The sequence below is a fragment of the Manis pentadactyla genome, chromosome 14 (assembly GCF_030020395.1).
Source record: "Manis pentadactyla isolate mManPen7 chromosome 14, mManPen7.hap1, whole genome shotgun sequence".
Taxonomy (NCBI): domain Eukaryota; kingdom Metazoa; phylum Chordata; class Mammalia; order Pholidota; family Manidae; genus Manis; species Manis pentadactyla.
In genome coordinates, this window is record NC_080032.1 from 17,193,435 (window position 1) to 17,212,168 (window position 18,734).

Here is an 18,734-nt window from a genome sequence, read left to right on the forward strand (position 1 = left end):
GGTCCCCACGTCCGGAGTAGGGAGAATGGGCACCCTGAGGACACCCCAGGGAAGTGACAGGTTGACTTGGGGTGAGAGGGAAGGAGCCCCTCCCTTCTCTCTCAGCCATGGAGGAGTGAGTTTTGGTGAGTTGTTGAAAATGACGGAGTGTGGTTTGGTGGACAGGTGAACTGGTTTGAAGACCACCAAGCTAGACACAGCCCAGGTGGGAGGCAAGCGATTGAAAGAGAAAAGTACAGGAAGGGGCAAGGTTTTGTGGACAGAGGGGAAGCACCGCCTGGGTAAGGTCTGGATTCCAACCAGCCACCCCAGTGGACCCCGGAGCCAGGCCACCCAGATATTCCGCCTACCCACTGCTGCAGCTCACTTGTCCTAGTGTGCACAAAATCTTCCTTCTTACTTAAACATTGTCATTTTGAGAGGACTTTGTATCACCACCATAAATGGAGAGCCAGTATCAGTTGCCATAAATAGACAGTAACTGTAACATTAAATAAATTTAAAAAACACGAAGAAAACAAAGCAAAGTTTTTCAATTCTAGCTAGCTGCCACCCAAGTTTCTTCTCTCTCATTAAAAAAAGGAGGGAGAAGGGAGAGGAAGATCGGCAAGAGAGGTGGTAAAGATGCATTAGCACACGGAGACTTCCTCCTGGGTATGATCAGGAAGACTGAACAAGAAAGGCAGCTCATCACTTTATGCCACTAAAAACCACCTCCGGGGCCACCCTTTGGGAAACACTGCTCTGTTGGAGACAGAGTCCCTAAAAAGTTCCTGCTCTCCTGACCGCCTGACCCCTTGACCCCTCTCCTCCCACAGAGTGACAAAGTGACCATTGTCGACCACCACTCTGCCACCGAGTCCTTCATTAAGCACATGGAGAATGAGTACCGCTGCCGGGGGGGCTGCCCCGCGGACTGGGTGTGGATCGTGCCCCCCATGTCTGGGAGCATCACCCCTGTCTTCCACCAGGAGATGCTCAACTACCGGCTCACCCCTTCCTTCGAATACCAGGTCCTGCCCCCTCCCCGCCTCTTTCCTGCTGAGTCTGCAATACCTGGAGGGTTTGTTATGTTCAGAGCGCATCTCGGCCTTGATGGTCACTTTGGACACTCAAGTGCTCAAGAGCCAATGGGCCGGGGGCTGCCTAGTCAGGGTCCCCAAGGAGAGAGTCTGGAGGGGCTGAGGGCTGAGTGGGAAGGCCTAGCAGGACAGAGGCAGGAGCCTGGAACACCTGCTCTGTGCGAGGATCCCCCCACCGCCCCAGCCCCATGCATCCCTCCCTTCAAGGGCTGAGGGTTGGGCATGGCGGGCAGCCACAAGCACCTGGGATTCCTGAGCATCTCCTAAGAGGACCCAGATTCCCTCACTGCTGTGACCATAGTCCTCTCTTCCCAGCCTGACCCTTGGAACACCCACGTCTGGAAAGGTACCAACGGGACCCCCACAAAGCGGCGAGCCATCGGCTTCAAGAAGCTGGCAGAGTAAGTCTGCTGAAGTAGGTGGGGGGTGGATATGCCTCAAAACTTGGGGAACCCAAGGGAAGTTGCCTACGCAGTGCATGTGCCTCTGACCTCTTGTGTGATACGATTTTTTCTCCAGCTTCCTTTTGCCTTTTTTGCCTAAGTCCAAAATGTGAATGTCACCACACCTCTTCTCCTTCCTAATTTTACTTTCTTCACCCCAGTTTCCTATTCTTGTCCTGGAGGCCATGGTGTGTTGGTAAGCCAGCTCTCCTAACCGTGATCATGGGTATAGTAATAATAGTAGTGTGTTTGTAGCATTTGTCAGTTTCCCTGGTGTGAATACTCCGACAATGGCCAATTTCAAGCTACCAACAGCAGTCACTGAACCTAGAGTAGGAGGAGCTGGTTCTAGCACACCACTGCCTACAGAGGACTCTTACCTAATGCCACTCATTCATTCATTCATTCATTCATTCAGCTAACAAATGAGTACTGAGTGCCTACTCTGCTAGGCTCCTGATGAGCCAGATAAATGTCGTCCTTGTCCTTATGAAACTCACAGCCGTTCATTTGTCAAAGAATCACATAAATATAGCAAACATTGCAAGTGCCACTGAGGCATGATTCATAGTGCCATAAAATAGTCTTAACTGCATTTAGGAGGTCAGAGAGGGCTTCCTTCAGGAGATGACAATAGAGCTGAAGAATGAGATTAGCAAAGAAGGGAGGGGAAGGGTTAAGGGCCAACGCTGCCAAAGAGAATGATCCTGAAGAACACCCAGCCAAAGGAGCAGCTGATAAGTGGGGTGGGTCTGACGGAGATGATCTGATGGGGGTGCCAGCCTTCTAAAGAAAGAGACCTCCACTGATCTGCTCAGCAGAGACCCCTGTTGGGAGCTAACCTTTTGGTAGAGGAGCTAGATGTGCACTGAGCTACTTACTCTCTTTCCCCAGCCTGCCTTGGGTCCAGAACCCTAGTTGTGCAACAGGTACCATCTGTGCCATCGACTCCAGAAACAAGACACTGGTGCCTCTTGTAGGGGCTCAAACTTAGGTCCCAAAGTATGGCCTATAGCATCTCCCTCCTTCCATCTAACCCCATCTTCCAGCTCAGCAAGGATGCATCAACAGGCATTCTTTCCTGGGTTCAGTTCAGCTGCATCTGGGGGAAGAAAGGAGGGAGAAATCTAAAACATTAATTGCACTATTAAGTTTGGGGTAGAAACAATGGGAGTTAATTATAGCTGCTTTTTTATGTTCCGATCATTCAAAGGGAACCCTCCAGGCACCTTTTATTCTTTTCTTCTTCTCCCCCTTAGCTCCAGGGCTCCTGCAGCGTGGGTGGTTTCCCTGCTTTGAAAAAATGATGAATTTGCCACCGATAATCCCCAGGTGGGGGTAATTAGCAATTTGTCTACTCCACGACTCCTAGTTAGTACAGGGATGCCGGCTCAGAAGGTGAGCCCGGACATTCCTGAGCCTCTGGCCTGTCTGCCACCCCCATGGGAAGGAAGGAACACTGGTTCTGAATTCTTCATTTAGCTAGAAAGAGCCTCGACTTGGTATTTTAACTCCCCAGGGCTTCAGTAATAGCAGCATTGTAAAATTCATCCCTTCTTTTGATAGATATTTATTTAATGCCTATTAGGTATCAGGCTGTGTGCAAGACCCTGAATATGCATGGCTGGCTACGTCAGACCTGGGCCTTCCTATGTGGATCTATAAAAAACCTCTAAAATCCCTTCTAACTCAATACCTGGTGATTTATCGGGGATTCATTCCCCTTTCTTCACCCTCTTCTCTCTCAGACACACTTACATGCACACACATGAATGTAAGGCCTGTGAGAGCTGCTTGTCCATGTTCTTCAACTCCTGTAACAATGCCTGACACATAGTTAGGCACTCAACAAACATTTGATGAATGAACGAATGAGTGAATGAGTGATCGTCTTGGGGGCCAGTGCTTAGCAAATGAAGGTTCACAAGACAGGGATGAATCAACCAAGTAGCAAATTACAAAACTAACCGTCTGTGTTAGCTCACGACTAGTTGCTCTGAAGGGATTTAATAAGAGTCAATATGGTACCTAAGCTCAGGCTTCAAGTGTCCCTGAAGCCATCAAAGTCAAGAAAGTAAGTTCTCTCCCGTTATATTTCATAGATCACAGTTCTTTCCCAGGAGCCCCAGCCTGGCATCGCCTCCCTCTACATTTCCCATTTTCCTCTCCATCTTCCCCCCTACCCACAGAGCCGTCAAGTTCTCAGCCAAGCTGATGGGTCAGGCAATGGCCAAGAGGGTCAAGGCAACCATCCTTTATGCCACAGAGACGGGCAAATCACAGGCCTATGCCAAAACCTTATGTGAGATCTTCAAACACGCCTTTGATGCCAAGGTGGGTAGGGGGCAATGCCAGCTCACCAGCCCTTCATGGTAAATAAAGTTGGGAACGGGAAGGAGGGAAGTCAGTGGAGAAGAACCTTTCGAGAATGGCGGAAAGCACATCCAACATGCCTATCAGCAGGCATGTGCACGTTTGCATAAATCTCAGGGGACTGTGGTGCCCCTCTCCCCGTGAATCCCCCAGGAGTCTAGGATCCCAAAATGAAACACCCTTTGCTAGAGCAAAATGTTAGAGGGTTTATGAAAAACAATTTTGGGGTCCGTTTGGGAAACTCTGCATCAAATACAGTTCAATAGGGTTTTGTTTTGCTGTAGAACTTGACAGAGCCTTTAATCTGCAAGTATGATAGTCTTGGAGGGAATAGAATATAAACGTGCTTGTTCATCGCTCATTTATTTTCAAGGAGCATCTCAGGAGACAGGGCCTCCCTAGAACCTACTTCAAGAAATGTTTTTCACGTGATGCTAAGAATTAGGACGATAGTCTTTCCCTAAGGCAGGCATTCTCAGACTCATTTGGCCCAGGTCCTCCACACTGCTGGAAGGAGGATTAGAAAGAGGCCAAGCAGACCTGGTCAGATCCAGATCCAGCCAGATCATTCCCATCTCAAATGTGGCTAAAAAGGTTCCAGGATCAGTTGTTTTTAAGAAGCCCAAGGGTCTCAGTCAAGATCCATCTCTACTACCAGCCCACCCCCTGTACCATTGTCCCAGCCCCTTTATGGCCCTTTAGGCCACAGTGACCATAGAAAGGTCCCACAGTGCCAAAAAAGGTTTGAATTCTACTCACTTGAGCAAATGAAATAGTGACACTCAGAACGTTTGGTTCTTTTTCCAGAGGAGGTGGCTCAAGATGACTCATCTTTTTCCTCTCTCTCTCCTTCCCCCATCACTTTTTGTTCTCTCCCACTCTCTCTTCTTTTGTTCTTCCTTCCCTTCCCCCCACTATTCTTCTGCCCCCTCCCACCTAGGTGATGTCCATGGAGGAATATGACATTGTGCACCTGGAACACGAAACTCTGGTCCTGGTGGTTACCAGCACCTTTGGCAATGGAGACCCCCCTGAGAATGGAGAGGTGAGATCTTGCTCCTGTCCTGGCATGTGCTTCTATTGTGGGAAGGAGGGACAGCAGTTACAACTGCTTTTCTGTAGCAAATCCTCCCAGAGCCTTAAAGCCACTAACTTTAATTTGGATCCAAGCTCTGCAAAGATTGGACAATTGCAAGACCTCCGTCTGTTGGTGTCCACTAACTAGCTAGTCCCTAGTGAAAATGTTGTCACCTGAGTGAGCTACTTCTTTGGGATGGATGCTCCAATCAAAGGCTCAGTGTCCCCTGCTCCAAATGAGAGAGGTGGGGACAGTGTTTTTATAGGGAAAGCCACAAAGGGGGTTTGTATGTGGGGTGGGGGTGGGTTAAGGAGTCTACACCTGCAGTCCTTTAAACAGCTGGCCCTTTCATGTGCACCTGTAGCTAAAGCCCTGTGGCCCAGCCTGAACCCCTGGCCATCCCTACCATCCTGGCCCCCAGGCATCAGGCTCCTCTTTGGTCAGCCAGAACCCAGACCCTCAGTGCCTGATCCCATTCCAAGTTTAATATTACATGTTTCACATCTCACTCATCTCTTTTGGCCTCCAGAAATTCGGCTGTGCTTTGATGGAAATGAGGCACCCCAACTCTGTGCACGAGGAGAGGAAGTAAGTGGGTGATCCTTCAGTGTCACATGACACCCTCTGTGGGTAAAAGTCATGTTTTGGCATCTGGGGTTCACATTTGAGTTCTGGATGGTTTTTGTGACCGAAAGTCCACTTGTGACCTGGGTTAGCCAGTGGCTGTCTCTGAACCACCAGGGCTGATATTTTGGTCTCTGGTCATTTCAGAGCCCTGTGCCTCGGTTTCTTCTTCCATCAAATAGGGCTTATACATACCTGCCTTAACTTTCTAATTTGTAAGACTCAAATTAGAAAATGGATGGAAGCATATTCGGAAGAGTTAAGAGTGCTGTGTCAATATCAGTTCTTACTATCTCCCCCTTAGGGAAACCTACACTCAAAAACCAGTGCAATGAGCTTGTTCCCCTAGAACTTTTCCTTCTGATGCTCATGGCAGGGTTGCAGCTAACATGGAAGTTGAGTTCAAAAGATAAGATACCTCATAACACAACAAGTGCCTGTAGTCAAAAGATGTTCATGGTGAAATGGCATCTAACACAGGGTTGGGTTATGAAGATATTTCGTAAAGTAACAAACACCTGTTATCAAAGTTACCCTTGAAAAGCCCTTAAATACCCCTAAAGTGGAGAACATATGGCACGTACCTATTGAGTTGCCTTTCAATGAGATCAACACAGCATTTTCCTTCATCATAGAGCACATCCCTGTGTCTTACATCAGCAATGCTATTGCTGGCTGGTGTATAGAGGCTGTGTTCTGCAGAAAATCCCTCTTGGTTTTCTTCCAGCCAAGCACATGTGGCCAAACTCACATACATTCCACCTCCAGGAGATCACCAAGTCCCTTGTGGTCAGCCCTCGTTCTGTGCCCACCTCCAGCATTTAGTCTTCAACCTGCCTGCCTGCCCCTCTCCTTCCCACCCTATCCTGGATGGCCACCAGCAAGTTCTCCCTCACCCCTCCTTCAGGGAGAGATAGGGCACCATCGATTCTCCCCTCTAGGTACCCGGAACCCTTGCGTTTCTTTCCCCGTAAAGGGCCTTCCATCCTCAAAGGTGACACAGAAGTCCATGGTCTGGCTGCAGCCCGTGACAGCCAGCGCAGGTAGAGCGTGTGTGTGCATGCCCGTGTGTGTGTGCATGTGCCCAATGCCCAGCCATCCACATCCGGGTCTCAAGGAGATCTGAGTTCTAACCTGGCTGTGTCATCAACCCACTAAGCAACCTGGAGCAAGGGATTTGACCTCTCTGGGCCTCGGTCTTTCTCATCTGCCTAATGGGGAGAAGCTGTCTGCCCTGACCAGCTCTGGGAGCTGTTGTGAGCACCAAAGGGAAATAACAAAGAGCAAAGTATTTGGAAAAACCTCCGACCTCATACAAATACATGTGGTGTTATTTTTACCCCACAACCATCAACCATCCCTCCCACACTAACAACACAGCCACCCCCTGATATGTTGCATGACTTATTTGGAGAAGTGACTCAATGTGAGACTATTTTAGAGAAGAAAATACACTTACATATATTTAGAACTTTCCTGATGCTGGAGCAAAAACTTTGAAGAACATCCAGCTTCGAAATCCTGCTGCCAGAAAGCACAGTTTCTTTTCTCATCTTTTGCAGTTAGCTTTGGGTGTTGAGTTTTTGTGTTAACATTTTGGTTTGGTTTGGGGTCTTTGTCTTTGGGAGGTCGTTTGGTTTGGTTTGGTCTGGTCTGGTCTTGGGGATTTTCTTTTTTCATTTTGTTGTTTGCCGTGTTTGAGAATAAAACTTACCACTCTTAGAGGAAAACGAAGAAACTGGATTTTTTTAAGTCTCAAGGTTCCTGAACCTCTAAGGCTGAGGCCCAATGACATCTTCCTTCCCCTTCATACTGATTTCATAGGAAAGCCGATCTCTTTTCATGCCATGTGTCAGTGGTAAACACTTTCCATGTTCACTTGAAATGTGGAATGTGATGGATCCTTGACATGTCTAGAACTTTGTGGAAAGAGAGTGGTGAGTGGGGCAATCCAGCACCATCCAGTACTTGCTAGGATGATGTAGGTGTTCTTTATCTGCGCTGTCCAATATGGTAGCTACTAGCCACATGTGGCTCTTGAGCACTTGACATGTGGCTAGGGCAAGAAAGGAGCAGAATTTTTAACTGTATTTATTTTGAGGTAATCTAACTTAAAATCGCCACATACAGCTAGCTACCATAATGGACAGCACAAGTCTCATTCCCGGCTACTCAAAGTGAGGTCTGGGGACTAGCAGCATTGGCATTATCTGGGAGCTTGTTAGAAATGCAGAATTCCAGGCCCTGCCCTGGGTCCACTGAATCAGAATCTGCATTTAACAAGATCCTGGGATGACTCTTGTACTCATTAAAATTTGGGAAGCAAGGAAGTATGAGCTAATGGTTAGGGAGCGCTCTGTTCTATGCCTCACCTGCCAATTCAATCACTTCCTGTGTCTGGGTCTCAAGTGTCCTGATCGAGTGTGGTCAGAAACTTTCTAAAGACAAGCAGCACCCGGGGCAGATGGCTAGCCCTCGTGGTAGGTGAGGGTAAGTCGATCCATTCTAGGAGAGACCATAGGAGTGTTACGGTCTCCCTCAATCCGCAAGAGAAGATCCTAGAAACAGGACCAGTAATGTGAAGACCCATGGGGGTGTTGACCACAGGAGGGAGCTCCAAGCCAGAGCTCAGAGTCTCTTTTTCATTTTGGCAGGAGCTACAAGGTCCGATTCAATAGTGTTTCCTCCTATTCTGAGTCCCGCAAGTCATCGGGTGACGGGCCGGACCTCAGAGACAACTTTGAGAGTGCCGGGCCCCTGGCGAACGTGAGGTGAGCAAGGCGCCCGGGCATCGGGAAGACGAGGCCCCTGGGGAACAGGACTTGTCACAATGTGGGCTCTCTGTTAGGGGGTCTCCCTCCCATGCCTCTTTATCTCTTGAATAACCCGCTGCACTTTGTCTGTCTCGGACAGCCCGTTGATTGAAGCCCACTCCATAGACCCTCCTGTGACCTCTCCTAAACACACTCTCAAGTTTCACCCCTCACAGAAATTTCACTGCGTTCTCAACACATCATTTCTACTGAAGGATGTTAATCTGTAGAAATGACTCAATGAGCTGTGCTTCACAAGTGACATGTTTTACACTTAATAGAAGCTCTGGAGACCCCCTGCCATGACCCACTGGTTCTCAAACTTGGGTGCACGTGAAAATCTCCTGGAAATGTTTGCAGTATACCAAAAACCACACCCCATCTCTAGAGAGTTTGACATAATTAGTCTAAAATTGGACCCAAGATTGCTTTTTTTTCTTTTTTTTTAAATTTCCCCCACTGACTCTGATGTACAGTCAGATTCAATTAGTACTGGTCTAGTCCCATGTTTTCCAAAGCATAATAATCACATATCATGAGATGATTTTAGGTAGGACACAGATATTTTGTGATTCAACAGTTGTGTATTTGGCTTAATGGGCATTTTGAAAGAAAGAAAACTGGATGTCAAACCCTTGGTTTCACAGATATTGGTTACGAGGAGGCTGATGTAAGCAGAGTGTGCAAACTGGCCACAAATCTCTCAGACCTTCAGTAACTGAACCTTCTCCACACCTGCTCAGGCCAATGCTTAGTGGATGATCCAGATCACAGAGTTCCTAGATATTGAAGTGTCATGTCCCTCAGTATACTTTTTAATAGACTTTATTTTTTTGAAGCAGTTTTAGGTTCACAGCAAAACTGAGAGAAACGTACAGAGGTTTCTCACGCTCCCTGCACCCATATATACACAGTGGGGCACTTGTTACAACTGATGAACCACACTGACATGTCATTATCACACAAAGTACATAGTTTACATTAGGGTTCACCCTTGGGGGTGTGCATTACATAGGTTTTTGACATCCGTACATTTTCTGAGCTCAACATTGAAACATTAGTTACATAGTTTGACAGTCAGGCCCATTTTTCCCTTATTAAATCAATCATGGCATAGGGCAGGCGCTGGTAAGCTAGTCTGCGAGCCAGGTCCAGCCCTGCCTGTATACAGCCCTGTGTGTATACTTTTGCACAACCTATGAGTTACAAATGGTTTTTACAAATAAACATTTGTAATTCATATGATGAGAGAAAACATTACCTGGGAACCCCAATTAAACAAAATGGTATCTCTCCCAAAAAAGAATTCCATTCTCATTGGTAGACGTATATTACCAAAAATTATACTCAGTAACCATAATAAGAAGAATTGCGTTTTTTAAATAAAAAAAGTACAGGAATTTGTTTTCTTTCTTGTTATATAAGTACCAACATAATAGTTTCAATTTTGCTTCTTGGCCTGGAAACCTAAAAAGATTAACTCTGTGGCCCCATGTAGAAAAAGTTTGCCAACTCCTGGTTTGGAGGTTTGAAATAGGAATTTTGAAATCATAAGGGGAAGATGGGGTGGAAATGTGAGTCTAGGAAGTATCTGTGGTGCAAGTCTGCAGGTGTGTTGGGAAATGCCTAAACCATCTGTGAATGAACACTGGGGGTTTGATGAGGTAGTGAGTACAAATTAATAGCAAGTTAAACACCCTAGTAAGTAAATAACCAGATCAGTGGTAGTCAAATATGGCAGACATCATAAACATAACTATTCAGGTTTGCAGAACAGTGCCTTAACCACAAGGCATAATGGTGCCAGGAGTTTCCAAATCAGCATTAGGCTGAGGCTGAGGGGGCTGGCTTGGCGCAGAAGTGCTCCTTCCTGGCACCCCTCCCACCAGTCCAGCCCTGGTCACCAGTTCTGTCTACCTGTCAGGCCACCATCCTTCAGAAAAAAGGGGAGGAATCCCGTTCCAAGAAGATCACAGGTGAAGGAGTGGTGGGGAAAACGCTGGCCCATCCCATGTGCTTTCCTTGGAAAGGCTCTGGAGCTCCAGGGAAAGACAATCAGGAAAGGGGAGGGGGGTGCAATGAGAAAGCCTGAACGTGGACTTGAAAGGAGAGGGTGCTGACCCATGTACCCCTCACCTGCTCTGTGAGACACCTGAGCGCACCTCCAGGAGATTCTCCAGTGACAGAGGGTCCCTCCCAACTTCCCCACACTTCCCTCAGCCTCTCAGTCTTTCACCAACTTGTCCCCTTCATCCTAAAAAAGAGGTTCAGGGGCAGAGCCAGAGCCTGTAGGGAGAAGCTTGAACTGCTGCACTCCTAGGCTTGTCTGAGGTGACAGTCTGCAGCAGGACACTCCCACCTGGGGAAGAAGAGGGGTGGGTGTTCTTGCCCCCTTTGTAAGCCCACCACTCCAGCCCCAATGAGGTTGAGAGCCACAACCACCAAGCCTTAGACATGGGACACAAAGTGTCTGCAGGACAGTGACCTAGCAAAGGGGGCCCTGAATGGGACACGGCCCTCCACTCTTCCTGGTATGGTCAAAGCAGCCCACCTCAACACAGAAGAGCCTCATTAACTTGACCCCCACTGGTTCAAGCACTGACATTTTTTTCTTGGTGGTATCCATGCAAAGAGGGTTTGTGAAGCAAATTAATTTCAGATATTGTAAGGGCTGGAGCCAGCATATTTATGAAACTCTTATCCCCTTTTGGAATGGTTTCTACACTAACATTCAACACGTTAATGAAAAGTTCTTCTGATCCCGTCGTTAATTCAGGTCCCTAAGGTCCGCTACATTGCAGTTTTCATTGTGTTTGGACTTTAAACTAATCTAGGTGCATCCTTTGTAGAATTCAAGCCTTCTGATAATATAGACAAATTCCTTCAGCTTAGAAGGGCCTCACAAGAAATAGCCAATGGTCCTGGGTCATCACTGTCCCCAGCTTGTCCTCATGACCACTGGGGAATTTTCTCATGAGGATGGTAATACAGAGACCACAGAGAAGGGAGAGCAGGTTCTGAGGGTGCCAGGTGGGCTGGGGGCTGCCCATCTGGGGGCACCAGGTGCCTCAGTCAGCTCCAGCTGCCGTAACAGAAGACCACAGACCAGGGAGGTTCAACAAGAGAAATTCAGTCTCTCACTGTTCTGGAGGCTGGAAGTCTAAAATTGAGGTGCCGGTAGGATTGGTTCCTGGTGAGGCCTCACTCCCTGGCTTGCAGATGGCCACCTTCTCACCATATTCTCACAGGGCCTTTCCTCTGCATGTGTGCAGAGAGCAGGTGCTGCCTGCCGTTCTTTCCCTCTTGTAAGACCCCAGTTCTACTGGATTAGGGCCTGGCCCTTCTGACCTCAGTTAACCTCAGTTAAAGGCCCCGCCTCCAAATACAGACACGTTGGGGGTTAGGGCTTCAGTATGTGGATGGGGGGGGGGTGCAGTGATTATAAGAGTCAGTAACACCAGACAACCACCTCCACACTCCACAGTCCCCAAGCACGGACCTTCTCTTGTCTCCTTGGCAGGTTCTCTGTGTTTGGCCTTGGCTCCCGGGCGTACCCTCACTTCTGTGCCTTTGGACACGCCGTGGACACCCTCCTGGAAGAGTTAGGAGGGGAGAGGATCCTGAAAATGAGGGAGGGAGACGAGCTCTGTGGGCAGGAAGAAGCTTTCAGGACCTGGGCAAAGAAAGTCTTTAAGGTAACCATCTGCCCGGCTCTCAGAGACCCAGAGGATGAAGTCATGCCCCCCGCGGCCCCCAAAGGCAGAGTATCCAAACCATCGGAAATAGAACATCCTGATATCCCCCATGTATCCTGCCAGGATACAGCTTGAAACAACCATATGAGTTTGGGGTGGTCTTAAAACAGACATTTTCCACCCAGAATATAACCCCCTTCATTACGGAGAATAAGTTGGTCTATAAAAAGTTGTAGAGTCCTGGAATTTGGGGGCTGGGAGGAATCTATCCCTCACTCATATCTGTCAGGCAAGTAGACAAAACCCACAGGGTTGGTTAACCAAACCAGGGATCGTGCCTCAACCCGGAACTCACATCTCACCATTTGTCTGCTCTGACATGCTTATTCCTCATGTGCTTGATCTTCACTGACTGATACAGTAGCCACAAGCCACATGTGGCTATTTAAATTTAAGTGTAGACCAGTTCACATTTAATACAAACGTAGTATGTCCATACAGTGGAATATTATCTGGCCTTAGAAAGGAATGAAGCACTTCACCCAGGCTACAACGTAGATGAACCTGGAAAATGTGATGCTGAGTAAAAGAAGCCAGACACAAAAGGCCACCCAGTCAATGAATTCATTTATAGGCAACATCCGGAATAGGCAAAACCATACAGACAGAAAGCAGATTAGTGGTTGTTAGGGGTTCGAGGGAGTTGGAAATGGGAGTGACTGCTCATAGATACAGCATTTCTTCTGGGTGATGAAAATATTCTGAAATTGGATAGTGGTACTAGTTACACAACTTTGTAAATATACTAAAAATGTATATTGAATTGTACATTTTTAAATGGTGAATTTTGTTATGAATTACATCTATATGTACACAGAAATATTATATACATATGATATATACTTATATGTGATATTTCATATATTAAATTGTATATATTTTAGTAATTATTTTTAATTACATTTTTTAAATTCTATTATATATATATATATATGTTAGGTCCTAAAGTCAATAGGAAATGTGGTATGTCCAGCACATCGAAGGCACTCAAAAAAATATAGAATAGGTTAATGGGAAGATTGATAGATGAATGGGTGGGTCAGTGGGTGGATGGAAGGACAGATGGATGGAGGGATGGAAGGAGGGAGGGATGGATGATGGATGGAGAGAGAGAAGGTGGGGATCCAATGGCATGACTTGGAGCTATCGGGGAGGAGTCCCTCTTGGGTGAAAGAGGTCGCTGAAAGCCGTGTGTGTGCCACAGGCAGCCTGTGATGTGTTCTGCGTGGGAGATGACGTCAACATTGAGAAGGCAAACAACTCCCTCATCAGCAATGACCGCAGCTGGAAGAGGAACAAGTTCCGCCTCACCTATGTGGCCGAAGCTCCAGAGCTTGCACAAGGTACCTCTTGCCACCCTCCTGGGGAGGCATTCATGACAGCGGGGGAAAGACAGGTGCTCTCACCTCTGAAAGGCATTTAGAGAAGGTGGGCTTAACTGCTTCGGTCTCTAAAATGAACACACTGCTGCTGCTGCCCCACGCTCAGTAACGCACGTGCTCGGAGGTTCCTGCGGCGCTGTGGTGTGTGACCCTGAACTCCTTCTCTCAGCTCAGTTCACACAGATGTGCTCTTTGCTCTGCATTACCCACAACCATGGGTCAGCCCATGCAATGCCTACCGGACCCCTTTTATTTCTTCATTTCACTCCAGAAGATGGTGGAAGTGTGTCAGAGGAAGTATCAACAGAAGCCAGGGAGGTTTTATTGAGAACTGGAAGTCTTCTCTGGAAAACTGGTCTTTCTCCTGTACAGGTCTATCCGATGTCCACAAAAAGCGGGTCTCAGCCGCTCGACTCCTCAGCCGTCAAAACCTTCAGAGTCCTAAATCCAGGTAGGAACACATTGGTTCACCCCAAGTCCCCCACCCCTGCTCCAGATGCCATCCATAATGAGGGAGGGACTCTTGAAAACTCCAAGGACCGGCTTCCTCTGACTATTCCAAGTGCCACTGAGACCCACCACCTGCCCCCCGCCCCACCAGCCACTTTATAGGATCTATATTTTCCTGCTTTCCCTTTACAAAACTCCAAACTGGAAAGACAGAAAAGGGAGATGAGGATAGTCATTGCGGAAAGAGGAAAGTGACAGGTTTTACAAAGAATGTTTCATACAGACCACACTCTTGCCAAACTGCCATGTGCACTGAGGTTATTATTACCATCCCCGATCTCAACGGGACCCATTGATGCCGCCGGAGATTGCAGGCGCTGTCCTCACAGCCGTGCTGCTCTCCCTTAAGCTTACATCCTTGCTGCTCTTAGACATCAAGTCTTTTCAAAATGATCAAGCCAGATCTGTCCATCCCTCTGCTTGTATAAGTAATATTTTTGGCACCAATGAAGTCCTTTACGTTGACCCCTGTTAAATGGAATCTTTTTCACTTTACAGTTCGCTGAATTTTGAAAATCTTTTGAAGTCTTGATTTTTGTATGGCATAGTACAAAGAGGGGGCTTGCAAGCCACACAGCCCTGGGTTTGGGCCCCAGTTCTGCCACACACCAGCTGTGTGACCTTGGGCAAGCCACTACAGTCCTCTGAGCCCCCATCTCCTTACCTATAAAATGAGAATGGTGGCTCTAAAGATTGCTGACATTAATCTAGCACTTTCTTGTTCCCAGTACCACTTTGAGTCCTCTCTGTGCTGGCTCTCCTAGAATTCTGACTAGCCATTTAGGGACCATTATCATCCACATTTTAAATGTAAGAAATGACCATTAGAAAGTGCAAGTGGCTTCTTAAGGTCACACAGACCCGGTTCTCTAACTCCAAAGTCAGTATGCCAAAATGGCTACACAAATGGCCTCAATAGCTTTGCCAGGCTGCTGTGAGTATTAAAGAGCACGTACACAAAGCAACTAGTGTATCATACATTCCTGTTACTATAATTCCTTATCCATCCCAGCTTCATTCACCTGCAAATTTAGTATCCATGCTTTTTACGGGCTTCAGACTTTTGAAAAAGCAATCAAGAGTATGGAGCCCAGGCCTCCCATGCTGTCTCCTCCATCCTCAAACATCAAAGAAATGGATTAGGAAATTAATCCTTTTGGGTAATTAGTTCAGTGCAATATTCAGAGTATAACAATCTCTGATATAGAGAAGGATTCTATATTTGAAATATCCATATCCTACTTCCCATTTCTGTCCTGTACAAAGTTAGGACTTAAGTGTATGTGCTCAATGTATATTACTATGTATAATATATTAATATAATCTGTCCTGTACAAAATTACGACTTAGTTTATAATATGAGAGATTATATTAGAAGGGAGTACAAATCTATAGTGAAAGACCAGATCCCCAAAATTACTCTCTAAGCCATAGTACATCAAAAGCAAGGCCATTTTGGTGCCAGGTTGGACCAAGACCCAGAATAACCACCCACCCACATCCAGAAAGGGCACCTGACCCCACTGAGTGACTTATAAGAAATTATTCCAACAAGATTACCAACTGAAACATGGTATTAGAATTAGTTATGGACTAGCACAAAAGGGTCAGACTGTACCTGGTATTTATCCCTTTAAAAGCCTCCTTCACACACTACCTATTTTTGGGCTTACTACCATTTCCAGCTTTATAAGGTTTATTTTTTTAAAAAGGTAATTGAGCAAAAAAGCATGACACTCTGTCCCATTTTCCCCCACTCAAGGCCAAAGTCAGGCTGTTTGGCCTGAGAGGCCATAAGCAAGATATCACAAATTATCCCACCCCATCCCTGCAGAGACCATTAATTGCAAGCTAAGTGCTTAAGAAGAAGTAAACAGCCTTTTGAGGGTGATCCTTGCAAATCGAAAGAGAAAAGGGACCACAGGTTGCTGCCAGGCCAGGAAATAAATTTTCTGCATGCACCAATTAGCAAACAGTACAGAGGAAAATATAATGGAGCCGCGAATGGGTGGGAGGTGGGTCATAAGTCCTAGAAGTCAGAAGGAGGAAGGAAAATGCAGGGGAGGCATTAGAAAGGCAGATGGGAATAGAGGGGAGACATCTAGGAAGAGAAAATGGTGGGAGCAAAGGTGCACACAGGCCTGAGCCTTGGGGGATCTTGAGAGATGACATTGCATCGGAGGGCTCTTGATTTTCTGCTTCCCTCGGATGAATTTATTTTCTCACCAGCCCTCCCCGTCTCCACAGAGGACATCAGTGTCAGCTGAAGCCAGAAACAGCTGTCCTCCTTGCCTCCCCTCCCTCCCTTACACTGCACATGCCGCTCACAGCTGCTGCCGTGGGCCTTGCCTTTCAGCCGCGTCTCAGGTCTACACCCACTGCTTTGAGCAAAGCCATGGTCATCTCTGGTATGATTGGCTGCAGCGCCCACCAAACTTGTCTTCTTCTTCCTTGGCTTTTCTCTCAAAGATCTATTTTCCAAACAGCAGCCAATGTGTCTTTTTAAATTGAAGCTTCATACCTCCATTGGCTCCCCACTAGAGTGTGGAAACCTCCAAACTCCTTGCCATGACAGGTCACGATGAGGCCCTCACGATCAGCCTCTGCCTGGCTCTCTGATCTCCGTTTCCCACTCCCCCACCCCCGTGCTGACCACTCTCCAAACACTCCAGCTTTCTTTCCCTTCCTCAAACATGTCACACTTTTTCTGACCTCAGGGCCTTTACACATGCTGCTTCAGATTAGAGGAACATGCGTCCTCTACATCTTCACATGTCTGTTCCTTCACATTGCTCAGGTCTTTGTGCAAATGTCAAATCACCAGAGAACCCTCCCTGACCATCCTATCTGATGATCACTGAGCCCACTGCCCCCAACCCATTACTAATCTCTACCAGAGATCTTTTTAAGTTACTTCTCAATGAGAACAGGATACTTTTGCTGTCCTTATCCATCACTCACTCACCAGTGGCTAGAACAGTGCCTGACACTCAATATATATTTGTTGAATGAATGATCCTTATTAACTCAAACTGCTCACAATGAACAATGTTTACTCTCTTCATTGAAGAATGAACATTAGCTATTTTTTTTTTCCACTTCATGGTGAACGTTAGCCGACTGTTCTGTCATCTGTGAACCTGTTGAACTGCTGCCAGGCACACGCGGGCGTTTGTGGTGTGTGCGTGTGTGCTTCTGGATGTAGATAAAAATATATTACAAACGGGGGATACTCGAGGGGAGGGTGTAGAGAGGGCCCAGATGGCTACTACCTATTCAATACTGCCCCTTCTCCCTCCTTAATATTTCTCAATGGCCCATATGTGTCTCAAGCTTTAAGGAAAAAAAAAAAAGCTTAGAAAATGAAACCCCCAGCAAAACAGAGATTAAAGACAATTGGTCTCCAGACTAGTGCTTCCCAGGGGGCATCTACTTCCCTGCAAAGCATCAAGGACCAGCTGCCCAAAGGGTCCTGGGGCCGCAGCCATCAGTGCTGGGGTTCTCAGCCATGTCTGCTCAGCGGCTTGGCAAGGCCTCTTGGTTAAATTCCCAGCAGAGTCTGGGCCCACCTAGCTAACCTGCCAGGTACGTTTCCATTCTCGCCCCTCAGCTGCCTGACCACCTCTGTCACGTTCAAGAGGACTTGAAGACGTGGTGTCAGCATGAGCTGTTGTGCCCCGTTTCCTTGAGTTTGAGTCCCCCATGTGGAGCTGCAGTCACCAGGCCCAGTAGTGAGATGCAAGAGCAAAACAGGTCTTTATTGCTAGTTTGAACTAGGGTCTCAGTGGCCCGTCAAAACACAGGACTCGGTCTGAGACCCTGAACAAAGTTCCCCTTCTGCTTTTATACTTTTGGAAAAACAGGTAGGGGCTTTCCAAGGGGGTGGTTCATTGTGACCTTAGCTGATTGGCTGAGGAGGGTCAGGGTCTTGTTGCACAGGTTGCTGGGCATGGTTTCCACGGGAATGGGCGTGGCTTGAGCGGGAAACTTCTTACTCAAGATGGAGGACATGAAATGGAGGCAGGGGGTCAAGCTAAGTTATTCAAGATGGAGGACACAAAATGGAGGCAAGGGGTCAAGCTTAATTATTCAAGATGGAGGACACAAAATGGAGGCAGGGGGTCATATTAACCTTCCAGGGGTCCCACAGAGCCAGCTCAGCAAGTTCAGAGCCCCTTGGCATTTCTATTCTGTACCAGCCAAAAGAAAGGAGGTAAATATACTTCGGAAAGAAATCGTGAGGATCTGGAAGAAAGTGGGAATTGATTGGCTGGCTGTTCAAGGGCTTCCTGTGGTTGGCTCAGGAGGCTCCAAATTAGCAACCCCACAGTGCCCCCTGCTGGCGGTCGGCCTCTGCTAATTCTCTCGAGCTAGCAGCCGGTGATGAAGTCTTTGCTTTTCTGGAACCCAAAGATTGGCATGAGCTCAGAGCAGAATCAGTCGTGCAAATCCATATTAACAAGGTCAGTGCCCCAGAGAGGGCAAAATCTGCCTGGGGAAAGAGAGCGGGACCCCAGACCCTCACCCCACCATTCATAATTTCAGTTACATGTTACCCACCATGCTGAGAACAAGGGTACCTTGCTTCAAGAAAACACTTGACACTCAAAAAAGTGACTGTGCCAGCCCAACTACTTTTAATAATGGTGGCTATTTGCAGCACAAAAGGGCTCT

General features: G+C 47.3%; 1 protein-coding gene across 4 annotated transcripts in view; it reads left to right on the top strand.

Annotated features, from left to right (window-relative positions):
* NOS1 (nitric oxide synthase 1) overlaps nt 1-18,734 on the top strand; it is a 163,407-nt gene that overhangs the window by 125,686 nt on the left and 18,987 nt on the right. For all 4 annotated transcript variants that reach the window (XM_057491414.1, XM_036929402.2, XM_036929403.2 and 1 more), the window contains 10 exons: nt 819-1,013; nt 1,398-1,483; nt 3,715-3,859; nt 4,839-4,943; nt 5,506-5,564; nt 6,542-6,643; nt 8,255-8,371; nt 11,934-12,108; nt 13,373-13,511; nt 13,923-14,001. In XM_057491414.1, coding sequence (XP_057347397.1) covers nt 819-1,013; nt 1,398-1,483; nt 3,715-3,859; nt 4,839-4,943; nt 5,506-5,564; nt 6,542-6,643; nt 8,255-8,371; nt 11,934-12,108; nt 13,373-13,511; nt 13,923-14,001 — 1,202 coding nt within the window. The remainder of the gene's footprint in view (nt 1-818; nt 1,014-1,397; nt 1,484-3,714; nt 3,860-4,838; nt 4,944-5,505; nt 5,565-6,541; nt 6,644-8,254; nt 8,372-11,933; nt 12,109-13,372; nt 13,512-13,922; nt 14,002-18,734) is intronic.